General features: G+C 38.9%; 1 protein-coding gene across 4 annotated transcripts in view; it reads right to left on the bottom strand.

Annotated features, from left to right (window-relative positions):
- ZNF280D (zinc finger protein 280D) overlaps positions 1-20,732 on the bottom strand; it is a 38,709-nt gene extending 17,977 nt beyond the window's left edge. For 2 of the 4 annotated variants that reach the window (XR_009115183.1, XM_058033260.1), the window contains exons 1-8: positions 20,580-20,732; positions 16,985-17,199; positions 15,759-15,910; positions 11,927-11,992; positions 11,450-11,820; positions 9,687-9,804; positions 3,634-3,743; positions 1,815-2,041 (exon numbers count right to left, since the gene is read on the bottom strand). Coding sequence is in view for 3 of the 4 variants with exons in the window: in XM_058033260.1 (XP_057889243.1) it covers positions 1,815-2,041; positions 3,634-3,743; positions 9,687-9,804; positions 11,450-11,820; positions 11,927-11,992; positions 15,759-15,903 (1,037 nt within the window). In the remaining variant the exon portion in view is untranslated. Of the gene's footprint in view, positions 1-1,814; positions 2,042-3,633; positions 3,744-9,686; positions 9,805-11,449; positions 11,821-11,926; positions 11,993-14,027; positions 14,062-15,758; positions 15,911-16,984; positions 17,200-20,579 lie in introns of those variants that run through there. The other 2 variants (XM_058033262.1, XM_058033261.1) reach the window with 2 other exon arrangements.
- Positions 20,733-20,969: the final 237 nt, after the last annotated feature.

The raw sequence follows: 20,969 nt of genomic DNA, 5'->3' as shown, positions 1-20,969 counted from the left end.
CATGTTTGCTTAGACAAAATTCTTGCCTTGAAATATAGGGAAATAAGTAAAGACAACAAGAACACATCAACTGTTCTCACTTTATTCACCACCAGCAATCTCAAAGCCCCATTCTGAAACACGTGTAACTTTTGCTGTGCTGAAAACTATTAAGTAGCAAGAATGTATCTGCAATTTGGACATGACAGCTTTATGTGGCAGGAGTTCCAGGAACGTTCCTTGTCTAAAGCATTTACGCCTGACCTTGAGTTACGAAGGACAGTTATCAAAAATGCCACTGTGCAGCCAACATTAAAAGAGTGGGAGAAACTGGTATGGTACTATTTAAGTTACCAGCTTTTCCTCATTAATCTGACCATCTGTCTGAAGCCTACTTTTTTGGCTTCAGAACCTTTTCTAGCTGAGAAGTCCAGGCACCCATGACAGCATCACTGTTACTGTTGGAGCAGCACAAGGACAGGTTACCTCAAACCCACAACAGTTCAACTTCCAAAATTCCTGTTTGGAATGCACTTTATTTCAGTACAGCCAGGAGAATTATTAAACATAAGTCACGCTACAAAAGGAATGCAGGCCTTGGAACTGGAAAAAACAAATGAGCAAGGAGCATAGTCTCTTGAGCTCAAGCTCATACTACCATGCAGTTGCTTAAAAAACAGCAACAAGAAAACCAGAAAAAGCCAACTGAGACTCTCCAGTTTTCTAAGCAGACAAAAGAAACAGACACTATTACTGCATAATGTCTTAACAGAAAATTATTGCAATGGTGTGTCCAACCACAAATCTTTTAAAGAAAGCAGAGGATTACCATAATGAATCACTTTCTGCTTTTCTGAACTTAAGTCAAAAATTATACTTTAATTAGGATGGTAAGACATATTTATTTTGTCCACTATACATAGAGGTGCAAAATAGACCCTGGAATAAAAATTTTAAAGTTATAGAACTATGGAATAAAGCCACAAGGTCACAGTCAAAATTAATATGGTTAAAGTCAATGCTACAGATATTAAAAAAAAAAAAAAAAGCTTGTACATTTTTAATGACTTGCTGTGGAACACATAGGGGCACCACAGCACCAACTGCTTACAATATAATGCTGAGTATAAAATAGTGCCTATTTAATGATTAATAGCAAATGTCATTGCTTTAATTACAGAAAACTTGTTTTTTTCAATAATATGTGTCTAATGTTAGCATAAACCTGCTCACTTTAACTTGCAGACTGTGCCCTTTGAAACAATAGTCCATTTTTCAATTTTACATTCTGCTACTTCAGCTTCCCTTGAAGAGTGCATGTAAAAAAGTTCAGTGACCTTAACTTCCAAAGGAACGATGACACAAACTTGTCTACCTACTAAAACAGCTTACTGGGGTTTTATCAGCATTTGGAAGTAAAATTATTCCAACAAAATAACAGATGTTACATAAGTGGACTACTGACTATTAGTCATTGTGCATCCCTAAAGGAAATTAACACTCGCATCTACCAATAGTGCCATCAATCCAGATGGCAAACTGTAAAATCCTTTGTGTTGCCCTTTCTAACCCCAATGTCCTACAACTGCTCTTATCAAAACTCTATGTTTATATTAGACACCACTAAAATTCATACTCTAATCTGCAAAAAGTTCTAAGTTATGGTCATACATGCAAGGTAAAAATTAATTCAATTTGTTTAGTCACCCAGTATTATCAGTTTTCAGTACAAAAAGAACTCTAATCCAAAAAAACAAAATTTTTATACATAAGACTGCTATGGACTATAAGGGATTAACAAATAATTAAGGAAACAAATAATTAAGTTCAAATACCTTATGTTATTTTTAAGAACTTTGAGACAACTGATGCATTTAAATGTCGTATGAGTCTTCTGCTCCTGTTGTACCTGCTGGAGGTCACCTTCATCCTTCCCATAATAAAAGTCATTAACTAACATAATCAGCTTTCCTTTCTCAGATTCCATGGTCCTGTTTGTGCTCACACATTCTGTTTTGACCACTTCCGAGAAAAAGTTATTTACCATATCTGGGCAACAATACTGGGTGCAAACAGGGAGAAGAGACACAGAAACAAAGCTATCAGTCTCACAAACTGCATCAATGAAACAGTATTTTAATAACTGAAGGCACTAATGAGAGATGCAAAGCTTAATTCTCTGACACACTGAGCTTAGTAATATTCAATTCTGAACAGTGTTTAATTAGTGTTTAAGTAATAAAACACTACATATTATAAAACTGAAGAAAATTCTCATAGGTTCATGTAGATAAATTTAATCAAGAAAACAATACTAGTTTTGCCTTATTCTTGCAAAAATTCTATTTCATTTACATTTAATAAAAAGAAAGAAAAAAGCAGCTTTCCTGCAAGTATTTTGCTGACAAGCATAAGTTTATTGAGAACCTAATGGAAAGTTTTGTCCTTTATTTCTTAGGGTGAATCTATGTTGAAACCTTCAAAAGTTCTTTCCAGCATTGCTAAAAAATTCAGAATTCTGCATCACATAATAGACATTGTTCAAGCTTCTTTATGTTGAAGTATACATAAAGAATGCTTAGCCCAGAAGCTATTTCATGAAACTTATCTCTTAAGAAGTACAGCACACTTCATAAAGAAGATGCTACCAAGTTTCCAACAAAATTAGGATGTTTCAGAGCACAAATTTTTCTCCTGCTAAATAACAGTTCTTACCATGCAGGACTACTTTCCGTAAGCCTACTAGTAAGGAGCAATTTCCTGCTGTGGAACTGTAACTCAGTATCCTAAGTAAACACACTTCTTCAATGGTTCCTTCATTCAGCTGATGTACTCAGTGCAAAAGCTATTCTGTACAAATAATGATTAGAAAAAGTTAAAACCCTTGGGGTTTTTTCCACTGCTATCTGTATTTCTTAATTATGTTTCAGAACCGAAGGAAACAGCAATTACAGGGTATTGTAACCCTGTAAATCAGAACCATCTGTGAGAACAGTAACTCAGATCCTCACAAATTTATCTTATACAGTAGCTGATACTCCTATTTGTTTTGGATATTCATGTTGTATACAGACTGCAAAGCCATTTCTCTGTCCCTAAAATGAAATACATATGCCCGAGAATTGGGAGGATCTTTGCAAAATGATAAATATTTTCCAGGAAACAATGTTTCCAGAAATAGTAGTAAGTAGTTTCACTATCAAATTAAGTGATGCTCAGTTTCTGAGAGTTTTGTTTACTGCAGTGTTTGAGTATGAACTACAAATGAAATTCTTCCCCACAGCTTAAAAACTTTTATCTATTAAGTAACAAGTATTTTTATCTTGCTGTACCAAGTGATACATCAAGATTAAACAGTAAGTTTGCATTGTCATCTTTTTGTCAGCTGCAATCTTATACAGATGTGGGTCACCTGGCTGCCTATTCTCATAGGCACCTTCAGAACGTTGGAAACATGAGGCAAAAAGTAGCAAGACTTGGAAAAGTGGCAAGCTCCTGTCTTGCTCTCCATGACTGCAAGACTTTGAGCATTTGGCTCTGGTTGATAGCAGGCAGAAGCCAAACCAGCTTCCTATCAAACCATGGCACTCTTCCCTAACCAAAGAGAAGCCCACAAAGTTTGTTCTAATGCTTACCAGTCCCAAAAGATTTTACCTTCATGTGATTTTTTAGAGGATCCATAAGATTGAAATGTATATTACACTTTGGACAAGCCCGTGGAAAAGGTCCTCCATTTTTAATGGTGCTGGATGCAGCATTTGTCCCTGTAAAATTTAAAACATATCAAGATTCAGAATTCACAAGCAGAATACTCAATTTAGCAGTAATGGTGGTATTCTAGTAAAATATGCTATTTCAAATGAAAACTACTACCATCAATGAAGCTGTAGTAACCATAAGAAAGGCTTTAAAAGAATCTTTTAACTATTCTTCCTTTTTACCAAACTGACTTGGAGTTTGCTCTGTTTGACATAGACTGATAAACAGATTTTACAAAATCTTATCAACAAACAAGGAAAAAAACACATGAAGAGATGAAGGCAGCACAACAGGGAGAAAGCATTTCATACCAGCCCACCCCATCCTGGATAGGATGGATTTTGGATGAGTTTTTTTCACAAACTTTTCAAATGAACACGTAAAGCCTGTTTTCTGCCCCAACCTGATCATCATCTCAACAAGGTTGAGAAAAAACCCTATTGGTTTGGAAAGGAATTTCACCATTTGGTTCTCAATGATGAGGCTACTTCTCTCCGGAGATTTGTTGGAATCTTGGCTTATTCAAATACATTATTTCTGTTAAGCAAAGGTGTCTTTGGAGAATCTAGAGAATAAATCCTCTAAATTAATAATTACTCCTAGTAATTAAAGGAAATAATGCTTCTCTTATCAACGTAAATGATTAATACCTTTTGAGCAAAAGAGATATTAAAGCTTTGCATTAGTTTAAGCTTTAATGAATAAACTAAGCTTTGAGTTTGCTCCAAAGTGTCAAAAAACATCAGAGCAAGAGCTACTTTTCCAGATGAAATTCTCTTGCATTCTCAAGTAATTCACAGATTTGAAGGAGTCCATACTAAATAAGTAGTTTGGAAGCTAAACACAGGAAACAACATCTTAACAGCAGAGTCAACTGTTCCCTGCCAGGACTATGAAAGGATGTAATAAAAACAAAAACAAATGCAAGGGAATGAATAGGTGTATGAATTAAGAAATGAACATGCAATAGTGTTTTACATTTTTACATCACAATAGTCCTGCCTAGACCATAAATAAACAGTAACTTTCCTTAAGATAACAGTTTTGCTAAGAACCATTGCTAAGCAGAAAGTCCTTCACATGAGTGGATGGCCATGTAAAAGATGTACCACAAACAGTGCTGCAAGTCTTCACTCTTACAGTTGGTAAAACATTTTGACACATCACAGCTAAGTGCAAACTGAGCTGAAAAAAGCCAGTTCTGCAGCACAACCTTGTGCTCTGCAGTGCTTCAGTGCTGGATTCTGTGACAGATTAGAAATTGCTATGCCAGCATGGGATGGCTTAGAGACAAACTCAGCAAAATAAGGTTCTCAGTGAATATGATCGACTTCTTTTTTTACTGAATTTAGCAAGATCCTTCAGTTATCTTTTTTTATTACAGGCTGCAGCACAATATCTATTTCACTTGAAAGAGGGTGGAGGAAATTTTTTTGCTGGCATGTTCATGTTATAGCCACGTCCTTCTGGTAGCTGGGAAGAGCAAACAAGCTCTAAATAATAAATGCAAAAAACCACAAATCTGAAATTATCCCAAATCATCATTTTAACATTATAGGACAGAGGATGTCTTGGAAATGTCCCAAAAGTCAAGAATAAATCCTGGCCTATTGCAATCACTGGAAAGCACCTTTTGGCTCAGGACGAAAATGCACTTAAGAGTTAATACTCCGAAACAGCCAGACCAGCTCTCTTCTTGCAGGGAAGGAAAAAATCTTTCCAGTAACATTGTTTCTTTGAAATAGACCTTCTCCCCTCCCACTACTACTTCAACCTATATCAGAAACACTGCTGGAAAAAAAAAAGGGGGAAAAACTGCAAAACACACTTTGCGATAATTAGTCAAAGTACAGAATCACAAAAATTTAGAGTGGACCTTTGGAGGTGGTTTTCTGCAACTTCCCAGTCAAAGCAAGTGTAATCTTATGCTCAGAGGATAAGAGTTCAGTCAACTTCTGATTATCTCCAAGGATAGGGATTCCAAAATCTAATTTGTTACTGCCTTGCTTGGCATTGCTAAAATGATTTTTTCCTTCATCTAATCAGAATTAGTTCATAAATTCAGCAGTCAAAGAATTAAGTCAAGAATTCTTTCAATCCTGATTTTCTGGTTGGTTGTGTTTTTAAGTTTCAACCCCCTACTCCCTTCTTTGACACAGAAAATCAACTAAGAGAATGAGGTCAGGGGCATTTATTTTTATCATCTGTCTCTGAATGACTAATTACTGCTCTACAGAACTCAAACCTACCTACTAAACAATAAAGGTCTAAAATTTGAATAGGTAATAACCTCAGGTAAATTAATTTGTAAAGGTATATAAACCCTTGCATAGAATAGTTATTTTTATTTTACAGCATAAGAACAGTTACTTACTTGCACTGCCTTAAGAGCATTAAAAACACTGACCAACTGAAACACTACAGATGTGTTAGCTTTTTCCATGACACAGGGGCAGAACTGCCAGCTAGATCATTCCAACTTCCTACTGTTTGAAGATGCATTTTGTGCCTGTCCAACTGGCTTCAAACTGTTCTTATGCTGTAAAGAAAAAAACTGTTGGACAGTTCCTGTAGGTGAAATAGCCAAGTTGCTTCTAGCACCGACCTCAATAAGCTTGGCCTGTTTTGGAGTTACACTGTCACCTTCAGAAGCTGCAGGAGGTTTAGATACAGAACCACTCTCATTTAGACTTAGAGTACTTTAAAGAACCTCAGTTTCTTCCCATAGTAATTAGAACACATTAGTGATGACTGCAATTTAGAGTCCACACAAAGCAGTTAAAATATTTTCCTAAACTAATATGCCATACTGAAGTTGAGAAAATATCCAACTCAGACTGCAGGCCCAGGCCAGTGAGGCAGGAAAGGGTAAATGCAAGAGATCCAGACCCACCTCTGACCCCAGTAAATCATACTGTGGCCACCTGAATTCATTTGGCCTACTTTTCACATCTTGACCCACTCTAATGTGAGACAAGGTGAGTTCACAGTAATGCAGCCAAGCTAAGCAGCTGGTTTCTGCAGTGCCTGCTATCTGCAACAAGCTCTGTGCTTCTGATGGAAGACACCTCTCCTTTCTTTCTGCTTCTGTGTTAATGCTGCTTTAGTTTCTCACATAACTCTGTAAACCTTAGTTTGCATGCAAAATGGAGATAGTGTTGTAACTTCTAATGACCAACCACAGCACATCTGCTCTCTTCTTCTGAAAGAACCTTACACATGTCCTTACGGTTTGCAGTATTTCTTCTGAAGAAAATCAGTAAAAACGAACAAACAAAAAAACCCCAAAAAAGAAACAAAACAGAAAAAGCCACAACAAAACAAAACAAAAAAAAACAAAAACAAAAAACCAAAACAAAAACCACCACTAACAACAAAACCTAACAAATTCACAAAAAACTAAACCTAAAAGCCCCACCAAAAACAACCCCAAAACACCACACAACAAAAAAAATCCACCAACAACTTTGAATTTGGGAGGTTCAGTGGCTGATTAACATGTCCATTAACACTCAGTTCCATCTGGTCAGAAACCCATGTTTCTGTCACTGTAAGATGACCCTGGATGATATGATCTCAATGCAGAGATCAGTCCTCAAATAGACCTGAAAGACACAGCTACAAACCAAGGAGTCTGAAGTGCCAGGACAGGTCTTGTAAACCTCTCACAATGACAGAGTGCAAAGAATCTTAAGACTATAATAAAATATGTCAAAGGCTTCAGTTCTGGACACAATGGTCTAAGCTAAGGACATTCTGGTGTATACCCCCCACCCCTACAATAACAGAGCTGCTCCAATGATTTCTCAGGGTGTAACAAGAAGCTCAACAAGTAGAGACAGTTCATGTCACAAACAATTGTTCACACATCTGAGAAGAAACAAAATAGCTCTCCGGCACCCATATTTCTGTTTACTCAGTGGGAACTACCTAAACGTGGCCAACAGTGGGGCAATCTCCCCATTCAATGCACATAGGCAGACTCCCAGCAGGGAATGCTAATGAACATCTTGGAGAATTTGCCACACTGTGCCTCAAACATGGGAAAACATAATTCACTCAATATACAGATACCTAAACATCCTAACATTCTCCTTTGTAGTACACCTTTACCTCTTTTTGATATAAATATATTAAGCTCAAATGTCTCGCTCTATGCATTGTTTGCCTAAGGTTCATCCATTCACAAAATGATCAGGTTATTAATTAGATGCTACTCCTCCCTGGGGGGTTTAATTTACTTACACTCAGAGTTTGGTACATGAGCTGCTCACATGGACACAAGTCCTGCTCAGCAAAGGCTTCCATAGAGCTGGTATGGCCTTAGCACTTATCTGTATCACCTGAGGCTACTGGAGCATCCCACCATCACCACAGCAGCAACTGCTGCTGCTGGCATTAAACTTTGTGTAACTCTGCAATGAGGGCTAGGGAAATGACACAAGGTCTGACTGAGTTTACAAGGATCTCCAGTGAAGTATTTTATTTTACTGCAGAAAACCCTATTTGGAAACAAGGACTATTTTCATGTTAAAAATACTGTTCAAAATTCCAATTTTAAAAGCTTTACACATCTGTGATAAAAATTTTGAAGACTCTTTTACATACTTATAAAGGTGAGTAGTCCTGTCTACACAACTCTGACTAGTAAATTCTCTTTCAGAAGAACTATAACAATACACAGGTTTGCATTTTAGTTCTTTTGTTTGTTCATGTAAAAAAAACAGGCCTATTTTGAAAACTAATCACACCACCTCCAAGTATTATTTAATATCTTGCTGGTACAAATCAGATTGACACCTCTTATGATGAAAGTGCCTCTCTCAGCTGGAGTATGGACACCAGAATTCCTTGAATTAACCATATTCCAGGCTAGTTTGTCTCATTCTCTACACAGCAGGTCACAGGGACTCCAAGTACTCAGGACAGCAGGGAAAAGCAGTAGCCAAACAATTATTTTTTGGTCATTTTGGTCACTTTGTGCTATTAATGAACACTTCAGTAGCCATTACCCAGGAGCTGGCTGTGCTCATACACACAATATTCCTGTGTACCACATCCATGATGGCAAAGAAGGAGCAAAGTACACTGGCTGCAGCACCACCTTGCTGGCAGGTTTCTGAACCCACCACACCACTGAAACCACCTCAATGCTGCTCTGTGCATCTGTGCTGGCTGGGCCTGATTTCATAAATGATGGAAAAGACATGCTAGAATAAAAGCACCAAATGCACTGTGATGCCAGAATAGGCACATGAAAGGCAAATTGCTTCAGGCCTCCTAGTGCAGCGTCCTGCACCAACACCTCCCTTAATCTGGAGCTGTGCATTCATGGATGCACTCCAGCCAACTCCACATGACAGATCTCTGGGTCACAGCAGCTTCTTGTTCCTCCAAGAGGGTTGAGTTTAAAAAAAGGGTTTTGTTGTCAAATTACATACTCTCTCCCTTCCCCTCCTTTCCAGGAATCATCCTTTTGATCCCATCTACTTCAACTCTTGCATATAGCAGTCAGGAAACCAAGATCATCATTACAGGGAATCCATCCAGACTCAGTTCTTCAGGTGCTGTTCACAGCCCCTCCTTTGCTAACAGTCTTTTCCTATTCCCATGGGCCAAAGAGTGATGAGTGTACTGAAAACAAACCTTCACCTGTCAATAAAGATAATAGTGGATCTGGCAATGCTTTTTCCCATCTAAATGAGCACTACAGGAAGACATCAGTTGATTATAGTCAGTCTAACCCACTGAAAAGCAAAGTCTGACAACACAAGACTCCAAAGTTTATTTCATTAAACATTATATAGTGTTATGTACAGGGGGAAGAAAAAAAGTAGTTATACTATATTCTAGAAATGCTATTTAAAGTTATAACCCACAGATCTGCACTAGAGTTTAATGACATTAGGTTGGTTGTTTCTCTTATCAACTACTACAGTTATACTCACCTGTTACAGTCACAGGTGGCCCAGTCTGGTACTGTGGAACTCCCGAGTTCTGTCTCACACCAAACAGAATACCAGATGTGTTATCTGGTGCATCTGGTGCAGAATCCATAATAAAATCCTGATAAGATATTTTCAAGAGGGAAAAGAAGTTTGAGGTTTAATATTTTCTTTTACTTGCAGGCTTCAAAGGGTTAATTTTAAAAACATATGATTGCTTAAAAAAATACTCAGCTGAAAATCAAGTTCATTATAATCTCCCCAAATAGTTTCTTTTGACATTTTAATAAGGCTGCAATTCTCATCAGTGCTTGTTAATCTTTATAGCTGTGTATGCAGAATAGTAAAAACAATTGAGAGACCTGGGAAAGACCATTTAATGAAACACCACTAATCTGTTTGAATTACTAATTGTAAAGGCTTTTGTTCCAAAAAGTCCGATGATTGTTTTAAATTATACTTGGGTTTTTCAAAAAACCCAAATACTTTCTTCCTTCAACCTAAACTCAGGTATTTGCCTGTTACTCCTGCATAACATCTTGCTGCACTTCAAAAGATCAAAAACCAGAACTCAAAAGTAGTACAAACTTGTAGCAAGTAGAAGTTTCCCAAAGTAACAGTAAGGTAGAAATGGAAAAGAATTATTTCAACTCTGAAATAATTCAGATGCTTACACTTCATCAAGCTGTATTACAAAACAAAAAATTTACTTTAGTAAAGCAATCTTCCTAAAATAAAAAAATCAACAAATTTTAAAAACCATCCAGTACACATACAGAGACCTTGTCATCAGTGAATTTGAGATACAAAGGCCAAAATACATTTTGTTGGGGATAAAAAATAAAAATGTTCATAAACTGATTCCCATTGACAGTTGTGCTACTTATTTGAAAGCATCCGTGTGCAAGTTACCACATCTTTAACCACCACCATGTAAACCAAACTTAATGGAAAGAAATCTAAAGGAGCACAAGTACATAAACAGGTATCATAATCTGGTTTAGGACTCCTAAATACCAGACCAAAAAGGAAGATGCTGCTCCCCCCCATCCTGCCTTTTTACTGTACATCTCCTTAAATGAAGACCCTTCAGGACCTTAATAAAGAGCCACTCTTTCTTCTGGTGAGTCACCTAATCCACTCTAACCAAATTAAAGATAGATGTTCATGAGTAGCTGAGGAAATAGTTACTGAATTTCTGTGCTGTATTTGCTATGAGTAACAGCTACATGAGCTGCAGTCACAATAGGGAAGGTGTCACTGTAGTCACAACAGTTTCAGAAGAGCCAGTAAAGGACAGCAAAGCACCTCAGCCTGCAGGCCACAGCTCAAGCACAAACTAATGCTCAGGGGATAAACCTGTGGCAAACTCTTGAGTGCAGAGCCTGTGCACATCATTCACATTTGAAATGTGACCAATACAACAGCTACATACAAACACTGCATCTCTTACTGGTCTGTTGTTTCTTTGGTTTTATGTCCTACCAATATTTTAATTTTCAACAAGATCATAGTTTGGGTATTTTGATGGCATGGACACATCTCCCCTGTATATACTAAACATATCCAGCAAGTAAAAAAAATAAAAAAAAGACAAACTTCAACAAACAGCAGAAGCTTTAAGAGACTACAGAATCTGCTCTGGATATCCCAGATAAGGATACATTACTTTCTAAAGCATGTCAGTCTAACCTGGAATAGACAGAACTGAATAATTTATTCAAAAGTAATCATACCTTTTACATTATAAATGAATAAAGATTTACCTGGTTGAGTATTACAGGCTGTGCTGTTGCAGGAGTCTCTGGCCTGGATACAGGCTGAGCCACTACAGGAACTGTAATACTTCTTGATACCGGCTGTGTCGTCACTGGAATGGTTACAGGTCTGCTAACAGGCTGTGCTATTCCAGAACTTGACCCAGGCACCTGCTGTGTTGACAAACATCCAGCAAGTGGTCTCTGCAGTGTTTGTGAAGTTGCTGAAACATTCACTGCTCCAGCCAATGGCTGAAGTGCCACCGAGCTGGCGGCAGGTCTGGGCACAGCCTGAAACACTGACGGGGCAGGCGCGGCGCCGGGGCTGGAGGCAGGCGGCTCGTAATGCTGGCTCTCAGACTTGAATGCAGTGACTGCACCTGTGGCAAAGGATTCCAAAGTGAGCTTTGTGTCATTCTGCAGTCAAATGTTTCATAAGTGTTGTGGATTTTTTTTTGTAATTACCATATTAGGACAATAAAGTACCTCTACTGGGTGCACCATTCTGTATCCCCCTTCGTGGTGAGCTGAGGTTGACTCTGTTCAATATATCTGTCAAAAGTTACATTTATCTTAATTGCAAATAAATTAATAGCTTCATTGCTTTTGAAATTTAAAAGCTGCATTTATATACACTAATTATGCCAATCAGAATTTGGCTTATAAATTAAAATATTATTTCTAAAACAAAAACCTGGCAAAACCAAGTGTCATTTGTACAAATTATGACGTGTTCTTCCACTACTCTTTGGCTAAGCTAGTTCATTTAACAATCTCAATGTTTATTCTCTTGGAGACAGGTTAACACACAGGAAGAATACAAACAACAACAAAAAAAGGACATGGCATTAACATTTCAATTTGCTGATTATAGTGCATTCATCTCCATCTCTTTCTCACATATACCTAATGTTTTCCAATTACAAGGAAGCATTTTCTCTAAACCAATAATGATATCATTTGTTTCTGTATTAGCAAAGTACAGCACTTACAAAGTGGATTTTAGACTTCAGGATATCTGTTTTCCAATGTGAAAGGAAAATCAACAGATGAGCAACTAAAGGAGTCGTATTACAATTGCATTACAAGAGCACTGATTTTCTTACATATCCTACATGGTAGTCTGTGTCCAGAGTTCTAGCTCTGCAAGAGCACATGCAATTTCTTAAATTACATTTACTCCCTAACTAATACCACTCATATTCCCCAACTTTTATGTCTCAGTCTGGGATTTCTGACAATTTCAGAAAGTTACAAAAATATTCATCAAATCAAAATATTCTTCTACTCCCAGATTCTCAGTTCCATTAGTGTTGCTGACAAGTTGCTTGCTCTGACCTGTGAAAATATGCATACGAAATTAGATTGATTCTCTAATGTCTAAACCACAAGGCTTGAAGTAACTTCTGAAACCAGGATCAAATGACATCAGGTTCACAAACAATAGATCTCAGAGTATCTACATATTGTGTTTAATAACTTTAAGGCTATTTCCACCAACAATGGCTCACTAGTATACACTTCACCAGTAGATAAATATATCTAATAGCAGTAGAGCTCAGAACACCACAGCTTTCAACCTGCTACCTGCATTTAGATCATATTGATAAAAAAGCATCTGCAAACAACACATTCAAGCAGGCTTGCATTTTAAGATATTACAAAATTTGGTGTTGCAATACTAATGCTATTTTTACTTCAACATAACAGTAACTACAAACCAGGATTAAATTATTTTGGTATTTACCTGAATACATATATTTTGCAAGTGTTAACAAATCTATACCTCATACATGAATTCCAGAATTCCAGAGTGAAATTAAACTAAAGCACCATCTATCTACAAAAGAAAAACTTTTATAAAAGTTATGTCTTACAAAGCATAGTCAAGACATCTGATGTGCACACATTCTAAATTACAAAGGTAGATTTTATTGCTTTTAAAAAAGAACATTTCAGAAAGCCAGTTAATTGAAATTATAAACTACATTTACGTGACTCAATTGATTCATCACAGACTTGATGTGCACTTTCCCCTCTTCCATCAAAGTGGTACTTGCCCCGTTAAGGTAAAACAGCACTGAAGCACAAGCATGCTGACGTGCAGAGTAACATTTTAAAACAGTAACAAATTACAGGTTTGTATCACTGTGAAACACCAAGCAAGAACAACAAGCGGTAACTGTAGGAAAAATTAGCAGTTGCAGAAAAAGGTAAAGGAAACAAAGTGTGAACTACTTTTCATCCCAGCCAAAACAATCCTCCAGTACATCAGAAGGGACACTTGATACTACACATCTGTCTGACAGCAGGTCAGAGTTGGGGTATTTACTATTTCCTTCAAGCTTTCCACACAGTCTGTACGAAAACTAACTGTACTGTCAGGAAAAGGCTAAGAAAATGCAGTGCATTGTAGAAACCACACCTTCCAGAAAAATTAAGACCCATATGTGAGTTTCTATTTGTCATCAATTTTTCATCTGATCAGGTGCAGATTAAACAGTGATAAGCAAAGTTGAGCTCACAGTATCTTGCCTATCACCAATAACAAACTGAAGTCTGACTAGTGCCAGGTAGTACTACTTACAAGCCAGAGAAGAACTGAGGTCATTCTTCCATAGCTGTTTTTGATAGTGAAGTAGAAGATTAAAAAGAGAAAAGTTGAGGAAAAGGAAGAAAAAAAGATAAAGTAACAAGTTATATCATAAGTGATTTTATTTGTGTCAGGACCGAGTATGGACAGCACTAGAATAAGAAGCAACCAATTTAAGTCTCCATCTTTTACCTAAGTTCTTGAAGTTCACAGAATCAACTATGAAAATTATAGTTTTCATCTGAATTTCTATCCTTTCACTACAAAAAAACTTGGAGGCTACAACAACTGCAATCAAACCTGGCATGTTTGTTTTTCCAACACAAGCCAGTGCCTTTATAGTTGTTGTGTGCCATGACCTACTGCCAATGACCAACAGCAATCCAGAGGTCTCTAGACCTTCCAGAAAAGAGGGGATTTTTCAGACATTCTATATGTTTGTAACTGCAAAAAACTTTAGAATAATTTTAAAATAGTCTTCAAATTTTTCAGAGTGTCCAGAGTATTTTTATAATATTCATTCTTCAAAAAATATTTGCTGGTGAGAGTACTTATCAGATTCTGTATTCTTCTCGTATTTAAAATAATTTTTTCACTTTTTTAACCTTGTGTAAGAAGCTTTAAACTTGCTATCCTAGTGAGCAAAAAAGTGATAGATGCAAGATGAAAGTACTGTGAACTAAAATGACTGAACAGCTAGTAACAGCTCTGAAATCCACACAGCAGAGTGTGACAAACAGCCTCATGGAACATTTTGTCTGGAGATCCTTTACTGCAAATTATACACCTTCAGAAAACTACTATGGAAGTCTTAGCTACAAGCATTAGTAGAGACAAGGCAGAAACTGTGAGGAGTAAACCTCACCAGGCCAAGTCCTGGGTATGTGACTGCTAGGGAGACCTTGGGTCACAGCTCTCAAAAATTGACTACAAGATGGATACACAAAAAAAAAAAAAAAGTTTCATTACTAAAGTTAATTAAAATACAAGAAAAAATGTTATTCTTTACTTACCTGCCAAACCCCAAGCATAGGACAAACACGGAATTCTGAAACATCTCCTGTCATCACAACCACCTAACCTCACTCTCTGCACTACCTGCATTTAGGAGAAAACTAAGGAACTTGATGAAAAAACTCTGTTTCACAAAGGATGGGTAAATTTATCAATAAAAATCTTGTACTTCACAGACAGGCTTTCAGTATTTTCATATTAGTCACTTTCCAGATTATGCTTTTATTATAGACACTGAAGACAGTTATCTTGGTTTTGTCAGAATGATGTTCACCAACATATGAAATGAGAGGTGAAGGAAAAAAAAGGAGTGTAACAAGAAGACTTATTCATGCACATTCTTTTAGGAGGGAGACACTCCCAAATATATAACTGAATTTTAACTATACTAAGTAAGCAATTGCATGCATTATTTCAGCACTGTATATAGGGGCTTTTAACCTCTGCCCCTAATGCTAAAACCTTCAAATGTCCTTATCTTGACCTCAGAGATTTGAGGTTAAAAGTAACCAGAGCTGTGCATAACCTGGGACAGGTTTAATTTCAGACAGAATTTCTCAAGAATTCTGGTTTTCAGTAAGACAGAGACATACAGCTTTAAGGTGTGGAATGTCTTAAAGAATTCTATTAAGAATTCTATACTTCCAAACTAAGTTTAACTTTCTGTACTTTGAAAGTTCTGTTTTAAGTGATGGAAAAGTGTTGTCTTACATGTAGCGGCTGGCTTTGAGCTGGAGATTTCCCCAACAAAGATTGGCTCATCATCATCATCTTCATCATCCTCTTCCACTTCTCTCACTCTCTTTTGCCAGGGTTCTAGCTCCTCTTCTTCACATTCCATAAATAATTCTGCCATCTTGAGACTAGACAGTAAAAAAAAACCACAAAAAACACACACACCAAAACATTCAGTACTTTGATGCAATACTTCACTGCTCAATAAGGAATACTGCACTTGCCAATAATTCCCATAGAATGGTCTCCCTCCCTCCATGCTCTTTACAGATTGAACATGATCTGACACAGGAGATCTTCAAAGATTGATGCCACATCACCATTCTGACAATGACTTGGATGCTCATCTTTGCTATTAAAGAGAAAAGACCAAAGATATCCTCCACAGAATTTAAGCTATTTTTGTGTAAAACACCAGTGACTATCAGAGGAAGCCTCTGACACCACAGTGAAATGTATCTTTTAAAAAATTCCAGGAAAGTGATTCCCAAGAAACATGAAGGGCCTTCTACAAGGCACATAACTGAGTTAGTGAAACAGTGATTACAACTTCATTCTTTTTGCATATTAAAAAGCCCAACACAAACAAAATGAAACCCCACCCAAATTCACAGCATCCCAAATTTTCTAAGATTTTGCCAAGGCTTCCCATAAGGTCACATTTTCTTTAAATCCTAACAAAACCTACACAAAATTTCCAAAAACCCACAAAACAACATCATGAAGAACAAGCAAACCACCCATAAAAAACAATTTAAACAAAAAAAAAACTCCACAACAGCAAAATCCCCAAGTTGTACCTACAATGCATTGCATACCACTTCCATTACCAATTAAGACATGATAAAAATTTTGCATAGATCTCATTAGATGTGAAGTCCCTCATGCCTGATAATGTTTTCTTGCATTAAAAAAGTCATGTATAAAACTAGTCATGAAAAATCTGTACTTTTTGGAATTAACCAAATTTACATCAGCATCTCTTATCATAATTGATTTTATTTGTTTTTTAAATAAACAGAGATGGCCAATAAAGTTTTCTTCTTTTAACATTCTTTAACATAACCTTGAATATATTTCTGAACAACAAAGTAAGTAAGAAATGTTGCTATTTCTCTATATGGAGTACCAATAATCTAATAAAACTGCAGAAATAATTAGTCTGTAACAGCTTATCAGGGGAGCAGACAAGCATCCTCTACCTGTATGAGAATGGGGCTGCTGGTGTTAGCACATGTTAAGGTCTGAGATGAAATAAAGTAGAGAAATGCCCTAGGGTGACTTGATGATGCTTGTATCCCCAAACTGCTCTGTTCATGCTGGATTTACACCTTGGCCAGTGCCAGACCCACTACACAAAGCTCAACTCCTCCTTTGCTTCCTCCATCAGCTGAGAGTGCTGAAGTCAGACATGGTGCTAGGAAAGAGAACAGGACACTAAACTAAATTATTGTATAGGGGAAAAGGTAGATTCTGAAGTGAATTTCCACTTGACAGAGACAACACAGGCCACATGCCAGGTCTCAGAAAGAGAATCAAGCCTAACTCTGTAACTTTTTCTTCTCTGTAGGACATTGTTTAGAACAGGTTTTTTATAACACTGAGGCAAAGTTTAATAGGCTTTAAGGCAAAATAAATTACTATTTCAGAGGCTTCTGTTACAGAACAGACAACATAAATGATCAGTGTTTTTATTTTAAGAATTTAATATTACTTGACCTCAGGGGAAAAAAGGAATAAATTATAAAACGTGCTCAGAGCATGCAATGCAATTTACACTAAAAACACAAAATAGGCACAAGCAACGATATATGTTAGCAGAATGCTAACCAGATACATGTAGTAACCTCATCTACACTGTAACACAGCCAATTTTTTCCTTAAATACAGTTAAAAGGAATTTGATAACACAGCCATGGGCTTTTAGAAAGTGACACCAACTGCTGATACCTCTTATGGATATTTCATTTTATGCATCAGGATACACACGTTAAGATACTCTTAAAGGTAACTCAAAATACAGAGCCTCTTTTAAAAGGCAAGTATCATGATTAATTTCACATCTTTTCACTAATTTTTTTTATTGCAATGTCATAATTTGAAGCCAAGCTTTCACTGACTTCTCTTTTCTGGGAAGAAAGCTGGCCTAATGAGTTCCTGCCCTGCTCCTGCACCGTGTCCTCAGTTGTGCCAACCCAACTTTGCACAGAGCTATGGTGTAAAGCAGAGCAGGTTAAAATAACCTGGCCTAGTAACAGTTTTATCAGCGCAATTGAGAGGTCAAAAATCTGTAGCCTGAACAATCAAAAGTGCAGCAAGGGGTCATTGATTGGATTAGAAGAGATGTACAGGAACAGCTCCTGCAAGTGGTCTCCATTGCCAAAGGAAACCTCTACATCCATGTTTACAGTACAAATAGCTTCCAAATTTTTAGCTTTTTAAACTACATTAACACACAAAATGTATTCTAGGAATCCTGTTAGCAGTGCTCTCAAAGACAAAACCAACTGTGAATCCTTCCCCCACTCTGCTAAATATTTCCCGGTGGTGGTACAGACACCAGTGTAAAAAAAGTAAACCTACTGACAATAGACTTTATCTTCCTCATGTTTGAATAAGCATATATTCATGCTTAAGCATAATAAGCATATATTCATGTTTATACACACATTTCCTTAAAGGTGCTCCATGGAACTGAGATGTGCAAAACTCCAACACGATGCTGTATGCATAGACACAAACAAAGTGTTGAAAATGGTATTGTAAGGTAAAGCATCAAAATTGTGAATAACTTCTTTAAAACACTTTAAAAATAACATTATCAACTATATCAAGATATTGCTTTAAAAAGCAACTGCCTACCTAAAACTAAGCATAGCTATGGAAGTTCATTAGGCAGGCACAAATAACGAACAACCTGCAAAAACACAAGCCCTGGAACACCACTATAGTTACTAGGAAAGTGATGAACTAAAACCCTGATACAGGACAGATTACAAAATGAGAGCTCATTACCCTAAACAGCAATAAGCTTCTGATAAAATAACTGTTTTAAAAGCACTATTTTAGCCATCTTTATCATGGCAGTTAGGTTTAAAAATACCTAACTTTAAAGAAAAAGAGGTTATAAATACAGCTGGCTTTTAATAAAGTTAGGACTTAAAAGCACTCGCATAGAAACAACAAAAAAAATCTAACTTGAGTAAATGCATCAAGACTGTAACAGCTGTAGTGAAAATAGCAGAATGATGTGTAGAAGAGCACCATAAGGATGGACAGAAATTGGCACTATAGAAAATCAGAGTAGATATAGCCACAGTAAGACTTAGGAGTTACTGAAAATCCCGTTGCCACTTCAAATGGGAATTTGTCTGTTCCACTGTTAAGCTCAAGTGAGCCCTTCAATACTCAAAACTTCCTTGGATTAGCCTAAAGTCAAATAATTAAAATGAAATTGGTAGTGAGCTTAAAGGAGTGAGGACATTTACACTAACCAGAAATATGTCAGACTAGCCTTGTCACCTTTTCATAATAGAATCATAGAACATTCTGAGTTGGAAGGGTTCCACAAGGACCACAGTGTCCAACTTTTAGTCCTGCACATGACATCCCTAACAATCACATCACGTGCATTGACAAAACTCTTCTGGAACTGGAAGGTTTGGTGCTACAACCACATCCCTGAAGAGCCTCTTCCAGTACCCAACCACTCTCTGGGTGAAGAATCTTTTTCCAATACCTAACCTAAATCTCCCCTCACACATCCTAAATCTCCCCTCGGGTCCTGTCACTGGTCACCACAGAGATCAGTGTCTGTCCCTCCTCTTCCCCTAATGAGGACCGCCATGAGGGCTCCCCTCAGTCTCCTCTTCTCTAGATCAAGTGACCTCAGCCACTCCTCTTATGGCTAAATTATAATTTTTCCCCACTTTAATAGCTGCATTTCAGATGTCCAGAGAAGTTACCTTATTTACAACACAGATCACACAATGGACTACATGATGTATTTCTCAGATAACGTCCCATACAGGCACATAACTTTCCACCACATTAGTTGATGAAGGGTGTACAATCCAGAGCTCCACCAGGACTGGGAACAACTGGATTATAATTGAGGGCTGCATTTGTATAGTAGCAAAGAAACGATGATCAAGCTAAAAGTGCACCTGAAAATTGTAAAAAAACCAAAACATAAACCCACTTCCCTAAAACAAAAACCTCAGAAGCCAACGCTGCCCTCTGAGCCATGAGAAGGCACAAGCTCCGCCTAGGGAAGGGCAATATCGGCGGTGCCAGCCCGCCAGCAGCTCACGCCGCCGAGCCGCGGTGGTAGCAGGCCGTGGCAGCAGCCGAACAGGAGCCGCTGCAGCGGGACCGCCCGGCGCCCGTGACCGCCGGCACTCGGCTCGAGCCCGGGGCTCCGGTCTGGGGAGGCCCGCACGGCAGAACCGCGGCCGGCGGGAAGGAGGCCGAGCTGAGCCGCGCCGCCAGCGCCGCTCGTGCTGTTAACGCCCGGGGCCCTTGGAGGGCCCCACGCGGCCGAGCGCGGGCGGAGCGAGCCCTGCCCGGGCCGCCCTCGAGGGCAGAGACGGCCGGTGCCAGCGGGGCCCGCGGGCGGCTCGCGGGGGCCCTCACAGCGCGGGGGCCCCGCTCGGGGACGCCAGGCCACGCTCCGACCTAAGATGGCGCCGGTCTCGCCGGCGACAATCCCCCCGCGTCCGTCCCCTCCGAACGCCGCTCCCGCCGCCCGGGGAGCGCGGCAGGGCGGGCCGGGGGCATGGAGCGGGCTGACCTTACCGTGCTTCCTATCGTAGGGGCCGCGGCGGGACAGCCACTCCCTGCCGCCCGGGCCAGCGGGGGATGGGGCAGCGCCGGCTGAAACGCCTCGCTCACCTCACCGGGGCGCGGCGCCACCTCAGCGCGGCCGCCGCCGAGGGAACGCGGGCAGGAGGCGGGGGCGGCCGCGGCCCCGCGCGCTGCCTGACGGGAACCGCGGGTCGGACACATCGCGGTACCCGCGATCGGGGCGGGGCCGGGCCGGGGCGGGGCCTGCGCCATGTGCTGGGCCTCACACCCCGGATGGCACCGCCGCCATGTGCCGGGCCTCACAGTCCGGTATAACACAACATCGCCGGGAATCACAGCCTGGTATAACACCGCCGCCATGTGCCACGCCTCACAGTCCTG

The sequence above is a fragment of the Melospiza georgiana genome, chromosome 13, assembly GCF_028018845.1.
Source record: "Melospiza georgiana isolate bMelGeo1 chromosome 13, bMelGeo1.pri, whole genome shotgun sequence".
In the NCBI taxonomy this organism is placed as follows: Eukaryota; Metazoa; Chordata; class Aves; order Passeriformes; family Passerellidae; genus Melospiza; species Melospiza georgiana.
Note: the sequence above shows the minus strand (reverse complement) of the source record. Positions and strands in the feature narration are given on the sequence as shown.